Source organism: Lytechinus pictus, chromosome 6 (assembly GCF_037042905.1).
Source record: "Lytechinus pictus isolate F3 Inbred chromosome 6, Lp3.0, whole genome shotgun sequence".
Classification (NCBI taxonomy): Eukaryota; Metazoa; Echinodermata; class Echinoidea; order Temnopleuroida; family Toxopneustidae; genus Lytechinus; species Lytechinus pictus.
The window spans coordinates 6842188-6856318 of NC_087250.1; the positions used below are offsets into that span (position 1 = coordinate 6842188).

The following is a 14131-nucleotide window of genomic DNA, read 5'->3' on the forward strand; positions in this document are numbered from 1 at the left end:
GGGTTTATTGTAACTTCTCTATTTGATTATGAAATAAAGATGATTTATATATATACAATTAATGTCCTAAACGAATGTGGGGTGTTGTCCCGCTCCCTGTTGCATACAGGTTTATACAATTATGATATTTTTGCCATCCAATGTAAATCCTTGATTTTGATTGGTTGATGATCAGCGTTACCATGGTAGTAACCTTTGGTTATTTTTCTGCAACGGGGTTTTGATACTAAATACAAATACAGATTAACAGGGGTCGTAGGTTGTTAATAAAATAACAACCTACGACCCCTGTTAATCTGTTATTTCATTTTGCATGCATTGAAATTTCCCATACCTTGGGGTATTGACATGTACATTTGGAGAGCAATGAAAACGCCCCTTTTGTGATAATTGAATCAAGCAGTTAAAACGCATTGTTTGGAATTGTCCTGTTATTTAAAAATCATATATCATAACATAAATTGGCAATCATAAAACGTTTTAGTTGGGGATATTCAATAATGAATTTAAAATTCCTTACGGGAACGCTTAATTTGTATTTCCGTTTTTCCAGCATTTTCTTTATAATTTATTTCTTTATGCTCCTTTTGCTTGTCATGCAGAAAATTATAGATAGGAATGTGTATTCAGAAGTATGATATCCCATTTTCTTTTTGTTTAACCAGAAGCCAATTTTGTTTCTCCCTGAGTAGATATATAAGTCTTGTAGTGTATCAATGACAGATTGAATAATTGAAATGTATATATTATCATAGGGATGATGGCGACTCATAGTGGAACTACCGATGATCTTCTCTCCAAGTTGGCTGAAGACATCGAGACGGGTGAACAGATGGAGGGCTTAGGACGATCACTTGGATTCAAACATGCAGCTGTCAATAGATACACAGAGACCAACAACAAGGGAGACCGGGCCACCTGTAAGGGAACACGTGACATGCTGTTTGACTGGAGACAGACCGTGGAGCCAGCATTTCAGCATTCCAGGCTGAAACAAGCTCTCATTGATGCTCATCTAGTCATGCTTGCTAAAACTCATCTCGAAGGGGTTTCAAGTACTCCAGGTACATATATATCATTGGAACTGTTTCCATACCTTCCTTTTATCGACACAGCTACATATATCCAATAAGCATATATCCAATTAGCATATCATCGGATCTAATCCAGCATATCCAGGAATTATTTTAGTATAGATATTTGATAATACTATGTGTATCGGCCGAGACCACCGTTTAAGAACGCTAAAGAAGGTCCCATTTCCCCGTTCCAGAGACCCTAAAATTTGGGGGTTTTTGTTCCAGTGCACATTGACAAATTGCCACTGACTGCGTTCAACCATGGACCTATGAAGAGATGGACATTCATCGCTTAGATAATGAATTCACTAACAGGTGACGGTAATTGTCATCTGAATAACATTCTCTTCATACTAGTCTTCTTTGGTCCTATGATCGTCACCGTGAGAAGGGACTGAATTAGTTCGTGATTGGACATTTATATTTCACAAATTATATGCGCAGTTGATAGAAAATCAATGAAATAATGGATAATCGATGTGCAGTTTTTGTTTACCTTTGTTAATCTTAGTTCCATGTGTTTTATTTGGGGAAATGTCTGCATATTTTAATATAGAGGCAATATCGTGATTGATTGTTTACTATTTAAAATTCAATTTTCCCAAGTTTCTCCATAATATTCCAGATATACGTGGCACATAACATGTGTAGATCGTGTATATTTCAATGTTATTGAGGTCCTTATGTGTTAGCGGTAGTTAGCGGATCGAATAATATCATATTTTATATCATAAAAATCGTCTGCTTCTCAAGTTTGCTGATCCATATATGAAGCATATTGACTGAAAGGCACATACTGAAACAGGGGATCAGCCAACAAAAATCAAGACCGGGAAACTGTTCCGTCTTTGAGTGATCAGATACCCTTGGTAGTCATGGTAATTGCTATTGTTACAACACCTGTATGTTCTCATTAAGATGCGCATAACCAGGTGACGGTGACTATCATTGGGTCAAAGAAATGCTCGCGTTAATCGTCCATCTTTTCATAGGTCCATGGTTCAACAGACAGCTGAAGCTCTGCACACGATTCGGATACCGCTGATGGATTCATCGCGCAGAAACATCATGACCAATTTCATGCATATCATTGCAACGCTCCGAATCATTAATTTCGTGCCACTCCAGAGCATTGCATTTTTAGCAATCGTTGGCCCTAGAGCAGTTTTGGAGATCCCATTTTAAAACCAAAGTTTAGTTCCAGAGCCCCCTATTTTCGTTTTTGGTGCGGCACATAGGTATCAAGATATACATGTAATTTGCCCGGGGGGGGGGACGTAGTAGGCCCAATGGTTGACTGGAAGTAAATGTCAACGCAGTGAATACTTACGTTCGTCCAGTGGTAAAGTTTTGAATTTTTAAAATGCATAAGTACATCTAAAGGGAAGGAAGTCATGATGAACATGACAATAGTATGAAATAATGTGCGACTTTCATTACACGCAAGCAGCGCCTGGAGTATTAACGGCTTTGAGGGGGCTAGTCGACCTACATACAATTGTTGTTTCTCTCCCTCAAATGGTTTTATGCGTAACAGGGAATTGCAAGACACAAACCTCTCTTTTTTATTTTCTTTTTTTTTCTGTACTCCCTCTTCTATTTCTTCTATTCTCATGTGCATGTCCAATATTTGAACCATCATACTAGGCCTCTGACTACGACAATGCAGGTTCTGCTGTATTAATATGCATGATGCTATATAGAACATTATACTTATTTGCCTTATTTACAAAGTGTACGCAGGGCCGTAGCCAGAAGCATTTTGTTGGGGGGGGGTGTACTAGCTGAATTTGCCAACTAAATTTGGCGTGACAGCACCAACGTGAGCACAGGGGGAGTCTGATGGGGGATGTGCCCTCCCTACAATAATCACATGCTAAAAGATTTAGCATTTTTAGAATTGAATTAGTGGCATTTGGTGAATACTTTAAGGTAAATTATACAAAGATATTTGCACTGTAAAAATAAACATTTTGGATCAAAATAGAAAGACTAGTGTGCCGTAGATGCTAACTTGCAGTATAATGATATACCCTATGCATTAATAATATCAAAATCAAAGATTTGTTAATTTTTAATAGCCTTTCTGTGCAAGAAGTCTCAACTAAAATTTCAAGAGTGCTACTGCTAACAGAGGCGTAACGTGGGTCACGGCAATGGGGGGCATCAGAAAAAAAAAATTGAGTCATTAAGTGGGCGCGCGAAGCGCGCTTAATTGCCAGGTATACTGACCTAATTGAGACATTTTAAGGACTGTGCCATTCAATAGATATGTATCTTAGTGATCAAATAATGCGAGCGCGAAGCGCGAGCTAAAACATTTTGATATTCAGTCTTAAAAAGGGACATTATTAGAAAAGTTTTGTAATCATGATACATACCTGTCTCACAAAACAAACAATGTGAGCGCGAAGCGCGAGCTGAAATTTGTTGTATAACTTGACCCTAAAAAGGGACATTTTACATCTTTTGGAATTGCGTACGTATCTCATCATAGTCATCCAATGCGAGCGCCAAGCGCTTGCTTATTTTGTTAGAATTACACCTTAGCACCTGAAGCACTTTTTGTGGTCATTGTAATCATGAACATGATATGTATTTCACTAATGTAATATTGCAGCCGAAAAGCGGGAGCTGACAATTTTTGAAATTCAGACCTGAAGAGGGGCATTCTATGGCTTGTTTGTAGGAATTTATTATTTCACTAATCAAGTGATGAGAGCGCGAAGCGCGAACTGAGTATTTGTTATAATTAGATCAGAAAATTTTAAGGACTGTCTTTAAGAATTCGTGCACTTCAAAAACGCCGGTGTTGATTTAACACCAGCCCGGTATCTATACACAACAAAAAAAGTAAGCCCCCCCTTAAACAAACATCAATAATTTCCGAACCACTGCGAGTTTTTAATATATTTTTACATGAGCCTGTAGGTAATTTTATAAGCTACCCTCTGAGTAAACGTTATGGACGTATTTCACTTCATGCTTCAGTGAGCACCGTCAGAAGGCAATAATGTCACTTGTCAAAAGTCACAAGCCAAATATCATGACTTTGATTCCATTTTATTGGAACTCATTCCACATTCTCATCATAAAAAATAGTCAGAAGGCTTGTAAAGGGTACTCTCTAAAAGACGATACAACTTGTTTGGCTAAATTTCACGGTTGAATAAACACAAGTCCAAATTTGCTATAATTGGATTTTTTTACACATTTATATCAATAAAAATGATATAATATGATGACAGTTATTTTTGGAAGAGTTTCTTCAACAATATTCATCGTTTCACGGTTCAATGAACATTTATTGAAAACAAAAAATACGATTTTCAAATATAATAGGCAAGTATTGGTTCACTTTGGGAACTGAAAATGATCTTTTCTCAACTTTTTCGTTATGTTCATGACCAATTAACATGCTTCAATGATTCAAAGGCGTTTAATTAAATATCCACGCTTGAATGAACATGTGGAATGCGATTAGCTATTTTTTTACGTTATTGGAAACAATGCAATTTGTTACTATGGATATCTGTCACAAACCTCCTTGCATAGTTCATTTGATTTGATTTTTATGAAAATCCCGATGTTTAATGCATCATTGAGCACACAATATTCGAAAATTATGCAAATGAGAAGAAAGTTCACGGCCTTGGCCCCACTCTGTGTAGTATCGAATGGTTATTTTGGTGTGCGTGCCTTTTGGATAGTGTTACTCTGAAGCCATGTACGAAGTTTTATGAAATAACTATTGGCAGAACTAACAAAAACCGTCCATGAAACGAACCCTCATTTCATATTTGTTAAAATTTTGACTTCGTCTCTCATAGACTTGTGTACATTATGGGTGCACATGTTTAAGAATAAGTAACCCCTTATTCAATATGGTGGAACTTTTTTTCACGGCTGTCTTTAGCAATGTCATTTGGCAGTAATGTTTATCAATCTATGGGCGGAATTCTGTGCAAAAATGAAATCGATTTGTTTATTTATGGATGAGTGAGCACGCATCAAAGTGGGAAAATTTGTATTTTCAATGTCACAGACTCATTTTAAAGGGTAATAAAGTGAATATTGGGGGCAAATTCGGTTTCAAATAAGACTTTAATTGCTATTGTTTTTATCATCCATCATTTCTATCACCACACACTTTCCGAACTTTAAACATTTTCATGGTTGAGCGAGCACATTCGAAAACTTAGGAATGAATACTCTTTATACTGCATAAATGTATTCTTTTCCTAACAATTTCTCATGATCAGTTTAATTTATGGACAAATCAGTGGTGGGTCCAGAATTTTAAAATGGGGGACGGGCTTATAATCGGGGGAGCCACCAACATTTTCAAATTCTAACATGATCTAACAAGTTGCAGAGGATACTACCATAAACCCCTATGATGATACGTCACAATACAGGGGCCGGGGAAGGGTTTTCAAAGTGGGGGGGGGGCTGACCATGCAAAAAATCACAATCGTATGGTTATTTTTACATTTGTTACATGCTTTTGGAAAAAAGTGGGGGGGGGGACTGAAGCTCCCCGCCCATCCCCCGCCCGCGAAATTATTTTTCCCACCGAGTTCTGGACCAACATATGAATATTCATGACTTGCGTCTTCGGATTAAGAGTACGCATGCGCGTGGACCAGTGCCTCGACCAGTGCCGGTCGTAAGCATTAACGTTCAGTTGCTCAGAATGAATTAGCATCGTCAAATTACCGGTACCCTTACATAGTTACATAGGCCTTACAGGCTTAGATCTATATATATATATATATATATATATATATATATATCCAATTCTTGAACACTTATCAAACTAGCTGCCATGTGCTAGGCTAGGGCTCGCTTAGGCTAGCGCATTGAGAAGCCAAATTAATAATTATTTGTAATGTAAAAATGCAATGAAAAAGACGTATGTCCCCTCTTTTGAACGTAGAGATCTTTTTTTTTTTTTTCGGGGGGGGGGGGGGCTTGTCACATTTTTTCGCGGACGAAATATCCTCCAAAAATTTGCCCCGCTTTTGGAAAATCCTAGGTACGCCAGTGCATCAGTGGCGTAGCTACGGGGGGGGGAGCTGGGGGGCACGTGCCCCCCCCCCCCCCCCGAGATTTGGTGTGCCCCCAGGTGCCCCCCCCCCCAGAAAAAAAATTGGCAGAGCAAAAAAAAAAGGGGGGAGGAAGAAAAAAAGAAAAAGGAAAAAGAAGAATAAAGACAGAAGAAAAAAAAAAAAAGAGGAAAATAAGCCTCGGGGGAAGGCGAGTGAATGAAATAATGTGAGGGGAAGACTTGAAATAAAAATCTTTCATGTTACTATATAAAATTTTGGCTTGCGCTTCGCGCCAGAATTGCCTGTTCGATGAGATTCATATCTTGCTCAATAGGCTGATATGGAGCAAGTTTTGAAGTCAATATACAAAACATATTTTAGCTCTGTAAAATATCCGTTTTATGGTCTACATATCAGCATTTTAAGCTCACGCTGCGTGGTCACATTGTTTGATTTGCCAAGTTCATAATGTCTACGTGTATTCCATAATGTTCCATTAAACGAATGTATTCAGAATGCCCAGATTCTAGGTCTAAATCTAAAACATGGGCGATAGCCTGCATGTTCTTTATTTTAAATGTACTTAAATTATCCAGTTTCACATCAGAATATCAATAATTGTCTGCTCACGCTTCACGATCGCATTATTAATGATACCCAATTAATATATCCTATTTATGATTACAAAAAATGAATAGAGTGTCCTGCTTTTAGGTCTAAAAACTCAATTTTCTTCCTCTCGCGCTTCGCGTTCGCATCAATTGTTTAGTTACATACCTATCCCATTTATTAATACAAAAAGTGCTTAGAATGACCATTTTTTAGGTCGGAATGTCAAAAATTGCTCGCGCTTCGCGCTCGCATTATTGAAATATATACCGTCTTCGTAAGTAACTGAAAGCAGTCCTTAACAGGTCCCTTTTCGATAAAGCTAGAACAGTTAATACAAATTTCTGCCCCTTGCTTGGCGTTTGCAGTAACCATCTAGTTACATACGAATCTTGTTCAGGATCACACATACCATTGCCCATAATATTTTTTTGTTTAATCGCTCACGCTTCGCGCTCACACTTTTTATAAGACTTATGAGATTGTTTCATGTTTATGTTGTTTTATAAGAATAAAACTAAGAAGTGACTGATCGGGGAAAATATAGGTGAAGATAATTTCGGGCCCCGTTCCCTATTGGCGAAAGTCCGATCCGCCCTTGTGACACATACGCACACACCGGAAAAAAATGACCGGTGCCCCCCCCCCCCCTTAAAAAGCGAAGACCCCCAGTGCCCCCCAGGAAAAAATCCTAGCTACGCCACTGCAGTGCATTGAACGTAATCTAACGTCACTACTTCAGTGATCTTGGTCCCCGTCTTCATCCCAAATTAAGGATTTCTTAGCTGAAAAAAAAATTGACAAGCAAAAAAAAAAAAGATCTTCTCGTTCAAAAGAGGGGACATAAGTCTTTTTTTTTTTTTTTGCATTTTGGCATTACAAATTATTAATTTGGCTTCTCAAAGGGGGGGGGAGCGCGTCCCCTGGATCAGTTGTAAATCGTCAGGGGGCAGTCTGCCCCCCCCCCCTCCTTGGTACACTAGTTGTTCCATGCTGATACAGCGTAGATCAGAGTCTAGATCTAGAGACTAGACTAGAACTAAGATATTTTTCTTTTTAGATCTAGGACTGGTTCTGTATACGGACTAGACATTAAACCATGGTAAATGAAATCAAACGTAAAGTTCGGAATTTACCAGTTCGAAGTTAACCATGACATTAGTCGGCTATTACTATTAGTATTAGGCATTAGACAGGTCCAGATTTAAGGTAAAGTTAATGCGCTAGCCTAAGCTAGCCCTAGCCTAGCACATGTCTTGCCATTAATGGCAGCTAGTTTGATTAGTGTTTAAGAATTTGATATATATATATATATATATATATATATATATATAGATCTAAGCCTATAAGGCCTACGTAAGGGTACCGGTAATTTGACGATGCTAATTCATTCTGAGCAACGTGAATTCTTACGACCGTCACTGGTCGAGGCAAAGTCCACGCGCATGCGTACTCTTAATCCGAAGACGCAAGTCATGAATATTCATATGTTGGTCCAGAACTCGGTGGGAAAAATAATTTCGCCCCCCGCCCCGCTACCGCGGCCCCTGCAATACATTGTGCTCACTCAACCATGAACATTGATATCAAAATTGTGTGTGGAGTGGCTAAATGATGGATAGTAAAACAGCATAATACCATAAAATTCACCTAAAGACAACATTTGCCCAACTTTGTATTTGCACAATCTGAAAAACGACTCTTGTGACTTTCAAAAATGATCATTTTTAATTCAATCTTTAATTACTCATGCATGACTCAACCGATCAATCTTATTTTTCCCCAGGAGTTGCTTAATGAGTGTAGAAAACCACCTACGGAATATCATATCTCAAAATAATTCTGTTCAAAAGTTACAGCAATTTGATTTAGGGGGGACTTACTTTTTTTGTTGTGTATATACAGGTCCACACCAATGCGAACGTAAGCAAGTATATAGTCATGAAAAAAGCATATGTCACTACATTGGTTGATCTATAAAAGTTCTTGATAAACTTCATATGGCTGAAGGTGCGTTCATCCTTTGCAACACTTATTGGTGCTGTCATGAGAAGCAAGTAAGCATTCCAAGTGAGAGGAAGAATAGACTTCTTGACTTGTCAAATGACAAAATGGCTGCGTCAGCAACACTTTGCAGATCTCTTGCCACTGCCATGTCATGGAAGCATTCTAGTTCCACTTTCAATGCCTCGTGATCTACTTCTTTTGGAAAGAGTTTACAAATTAAATTCAACAACATCTGCCATCGTTGGAGTTGCTGGCGTTAGAGGCAAGAGCAAACGTGACATTGGCTTCACTTTGTCAAGTGTTGGCTGCATTTTCTCCTTGAATTGCAGTATTGACTGCATCCCCAACCTGCCCCCACTCCCACCCATCCCCACCTCAAGCACATTCTGACACCATAAATAAAAAAATATATCTTCGGCGACAGAATTTATTAAAAATAACTTAGAACTTTTTTTTTCCCAACTGCAAACTTGTAGACAAGTCTACAAGTTGTATACTTGTCTTCATGAATTTGCCAACTGCAGAGTTACCAGTTTTTGTAAGTCTTTTGTTCTGTTCTTTTTAGATCTGATACGGGGCAGTACTTGTACATCACTTTGCGTTTAGTGTTCTGCCACTTTAATAGGCCCACTTTATGATTTGCCAACTATACTTTGGCTTTTATTATTCAACTTAAACCTTGGAAATTCATCCCATCCCATATTTCTTTACCTAGTCTTGCCTCTAATTTTACAAAACTAATGTGTTTGTTAAATCGTCAATAATTGTGGTATAATTTGCAAACTCACAAGCTTGTTTATATTGGGGGAGGACCAGGGGCTTACTTTGTGTGTTATTATAGCTCCATCTGTTTTGTCCTTTGTATTTTGCTGACTAGTAGGGCTCTAAGCCTGGCTACATAGACCTGGATTTGCCAACTGGTTGTCTTTACTCTATAAGTCGTAACCTTCTTCTAAGTTAGTACCCCTATTTTTCTTTCCTTTTTTTTTCTTTCTTTCTCTTTCTTTCTTTCTTTCTTTCTTTCTTTCTTTCTTTTTTTTCTTTCTTTCTTTCTTTCTTTCTTTCTTTCTTTCTTTCTTTCTTTCTTTCTTTCTTTCTTTCTTTATTTCCTTCCTTCCTTCTGCCTTTTTTTCTTTCTTCCCCTCTTTATTTTTCTCCCCTATCCACCATTTTGCCAACTGGTACATGATTTTGCCGACTGCCATGAATATTGGGGGGGGGGGGGTGTCACATCCTCATACCCCCTCTAGCTACGGCCCTGAGTGTACGTTGCTATTATTATCATGGATATCTTCATTAGCTTGCTAATTGGCTAAATGATAACATTAACGTTTGTTTGCCCAACAGCGTTACGCCGGGGTAAAATATAAATTAATGTATGTCCATTGCAGACAAGCTCCAATATTACATGTGTACTTACCTGACGTGTTCTGTTTATTAACATATCACGCGTTACTTTGTATTTTCTTTCAGATATATTCGGCAAGAAGATCTCAGAATCATTGACTGTGGGACAATGTCGTGAGAAGCTGAGACACAGGTACCTCGATAAATTGTGCAAAATTCAACTGAGGCCCTGGGATAAATCAAATTACGCTGAGCTCAAAGATTTGCATACGGTCGTAACAATGATGAGAAAAGACTCGAGTGGAAAAAATACCAAAAAGAAAGAAGAATTGGAGGGCTCTGTTGATAAGATATTCTCTACCAAAGTAAACGGGAGACTGCCATCTCGAATCCTTATATCAGCTCCAGCTGGAGTAGGGAAGACAACAGCTGTTGCAAAGATAGCGTACGACTGGGCTCAAGAAAAAAAAGAATCGGCATTGGAGCAGTTGCCACTTCTTTTTGCTGTTAGATTTCGTAACACAGGCCACATGACATCGATTGGGGAAGCCATCAAAGCTCAGCTTTTAAGCGACGTCCATGATCTCAAACCGGACGATATAGAGAGTTTTATCCGTGAAAATCAAGAGATCTGTCACATCATACTTGACGGACTGGATGAATATGCCGGTATTTCTTCACTGAACAATATTGTCAGCGTCATTCGATGTGACGAGTTTCCACAATGTCGCGTGCTTATAACAACACGCCCTCATCTAGAAAGCTACTTCAATCATGATGACCTTCCGAGGGTATACACTAAAATGTGGATCGAAGGATTTTCAATGGAGAGTTCCAGAGAGTACATCGATAGATTCTTCACACTGTCTTCGAGCGATGAAAAGAGGGATAAGCTGAAAGAATACCTCAACGACCAACCACTCATCGATGAACTTGTAAAAACACCCCTCTTTTGTCTTATGATCTGTCACCTGTGGAGTGAAGATCAACTAGGAAGTGATGTCAGTACCCAAACAGATTTGTTTGACAGTGTAAATACATTTTTAATGCACCATGCAAATGCTCGCTCAGGTTTAACATTCACTCACAAAAACTTAAATGGGATCGTCAACGAAATTGGCAGAGTTGCGCTCTACGGTCTACTCGATGATGCCAAAAAACTAATCTTCACGCTCCGAGATTTCCGAAGAGTTCCTTGTATCCTCGATAAAGCATGCGAGATCGGAATAGTATCAAAGACGACAGTGCCAATCACAAACCTTCCTCAGTCCGACGAGACCACTTCCACTCAAATTGAATTTTATCACAAATTAGCACAAGAACATTCGGCGGGTAAATTCATCGCCAGTGAAACATGGCGCATACTATTCCGGTTAAGAGTATCTAAGTTGGACCGAATATTGTGGAAGATTAATTCAAACATCGGAGACTATGAGCAACTCATCCGATTTGCTGCTGGCACAGACAGGCACCTAGGAATACGAATAATGGAGGCACTCCTTGCAAACGAGCATTTGGAAGAGAACGAACGGTACCGCATTCTACTTGACTGTTCATCAGAGTCCAAGGATAGTGGAGGAAACATGTCTTCGTTGGTTCAAAGATGTGTCACTGCACAGAGTATGATTCTTAAGTCACCAACTATGTATACTGTCGTTGGGCTGCAAAATCTTCCCAAGCCACTGCAACGTGAGGTATCTAAAGCCAAAATGTACATTCCTCTTTTCAACAAAGAAAAACAAATCTGAATGTCATTTAATTTCACATTTCCATTTCCATTAACTCTTTGTATGCTGAATATGATTTTGGGGGAATGAAAATGAAATTGTTTCCATGTTATTTTCTTTAATTTAAAATTTTCATATTGCACCATTGATAGTTATTATTATATCCTACATAAATTTAATCCTGTATGCTAATTGGTTTAAATAGCATCATGTGATCAAGCATATTCTCACTTTTTTGCGATGATGTCGAAAATGAAACGCCCACCGAAGAAAAAGTGTTATTCCGTGACGTCAATGATGGAATAGTCGACTATTCCATAATTGACGTCACAGATCATGAAAGCGTAAGCACTAATACGCGTTCTGCGCACTAAGCGCGTAGCTAAGCGCTTCAGGAAAAGTAAGTCAGTCAGCGCAGCTGGTTTGATTCAGATTAAAAAAGGATGATCTAAGAGTACAAGAACTAGATTATCAAGATCTATTTCTATAACTTATTAAAGTAGGATATAAAACAAATATACCAGGCCTTTATTTGGAAAGTATAGAGGGAATTATTTATCCTCGGTTGCTGGCATAATCACTATTTTTTCCATTGGGGCTTCGCCCCTCGGGAAAAATAGTAATGCCAGTCCAACCTCGGATGAATAATTCCCGCTATACTTACTCAAAACATGGTATATTTGTATATTATCATATAGATATTATGCAATTATTAAAGAAGTATTGCCTTTTATTAGCTCATCTAATTTGAAAGTAGGGGAGAAAACTAATCATTGCGATTGTTGAATTTAATTATACGAATGTGCAAGATTCCAGCATCAGGGCGCGCAGTGTTAATACTACCATGTTCATCATGTATGTTCTTCTCACTCTCCCCTGATACTAGGTAAAAACAATGAGGTTCGTGGAGTCTGTGCTTACGGCTGACGTGGCCAGACGAATGTGGTCCTGTCTCAAATCATTTCCTAACTTACATACCATCAGCATCAGAGACACTTCTGTAAGTGTTCCATCATTTCTTCCAGAGCTCCCATCAGTTACTCGTCTGTTAGCCAAGAGAATTACGCCTAGCTGTTACACAAGCGTACTCTTATCTCTACCTCATGCAAGGGAGCTCGATGTATCCATCGTAATTGAAAATACGAGCAACACTTTCGAGATGAAAACCGATACTAACCGTATGAATCAAATTGTACATAGTCCACCCGATCTTCAAACTATCAAAGTGACACTTCAACAATGTGTGTCACAGTCAGTGGGTGAAGTCAATTTGGGATTGAAATCTGGAGGTCTTGCCCTTCTATTTGGAGAACAATCTCGGAATCAGCACCTACTATCTGTTTCTGGTGATATGGGCAGATACGGAGAAACCCTGGTTGACCTGTTTGTCAAGACGACACAACTTACCTACTTGAATTCTCCGTAAGTACTTTTTCTCTCATTAACAAAACCAGATCAACTTCCTACCCCCCCCCCCCCCCTCACTGATCCACATTTTGGTGTTTAATTTAGATCGTAATTTACTCCATGATATGTAGCCAAGGTTTTGCAAGACAGTGAGGAAGCTTTGCTGGGTGTCATGGACTCTCATTATATATATATCTTAATTTGCTTTGTTCAGTCATATATTCCTTCTCGTTTTTTTTGTTTTAAAAACAGGTATCTACATGTCTTTGAGAAAGTCGTTGTTTTATCATTCCAATAAAATTATAAGAGCTAACATGCAAAAGGGACTAAATCCAGTTTTATCATTTGGCATTTTCTTGCATGTTTAAATGGGCATTCACCATGTGCATAAAACTGACCATAGTCCAACTCCGAAATTTTCAAGAATTTGATTAATCACGAACGTGAAATCTACGTTTTCATGCAAAAGGGACTAAATCTGACTTTGCTCAATCTTCATAAAAAGCTTTTTTTCACCTACATCAATGTTTCCTTTCAGATTTTTTTTTCTTAAAAATCATCAAGATACGTATAAAACATACCAGTTAAAAAATCCTGCAGACTGCTTTTATTTTATATGATTTTTTATATATTTTTTGATGAAAAGTCCTATATGGTAATAGGTCTACAGGAAGTTAAACATTAATATAACAATTCCAATCTCGGTGACCCGACAAATGCTCCGACGACATCTGCTCTGCCGGCAATTGATCCGCCGATAATTGATCTGGACAATTGCTCCACCAAAAAGTTGCTCCGTTGACACTTGCTCCGTCGAAATTTGCTCCGTCGACATTTGCTCCGCCGATATTTGCTCTGGCGATATTTGCTCCGCCGAGATCTGCTCCGCCGAAAATTGCCCCGC

General features: G+C 38.5%; 1 protein-coding gene across 1 annotated transcript; it reads left to right on the top strand.

Moving 5' to 3' along the window:
- The first annotated feature begins 430 nt into the window (after positions 1–430).
- LOC129263504 (uncharacterized) lies at positions 431–13624 on the top strand. Its single transcript, XM_064100785.1, has 3 exons — positions 431–1064; positions 10220–11787; positions 12707–13624. Exons 1-3 carry the CDS (start codon positions 758–760, stop codon positions 13244–13246), a joined length of 2415 nt encoding a protein of 804 aa, XP_063956855.1. The 5' UTR covers positions 431–757; the 3' UTR covers positions 13247–13624.
- The last annotated feature ends 507 nt before the right edge of the window (positions 13625–14131 follow it).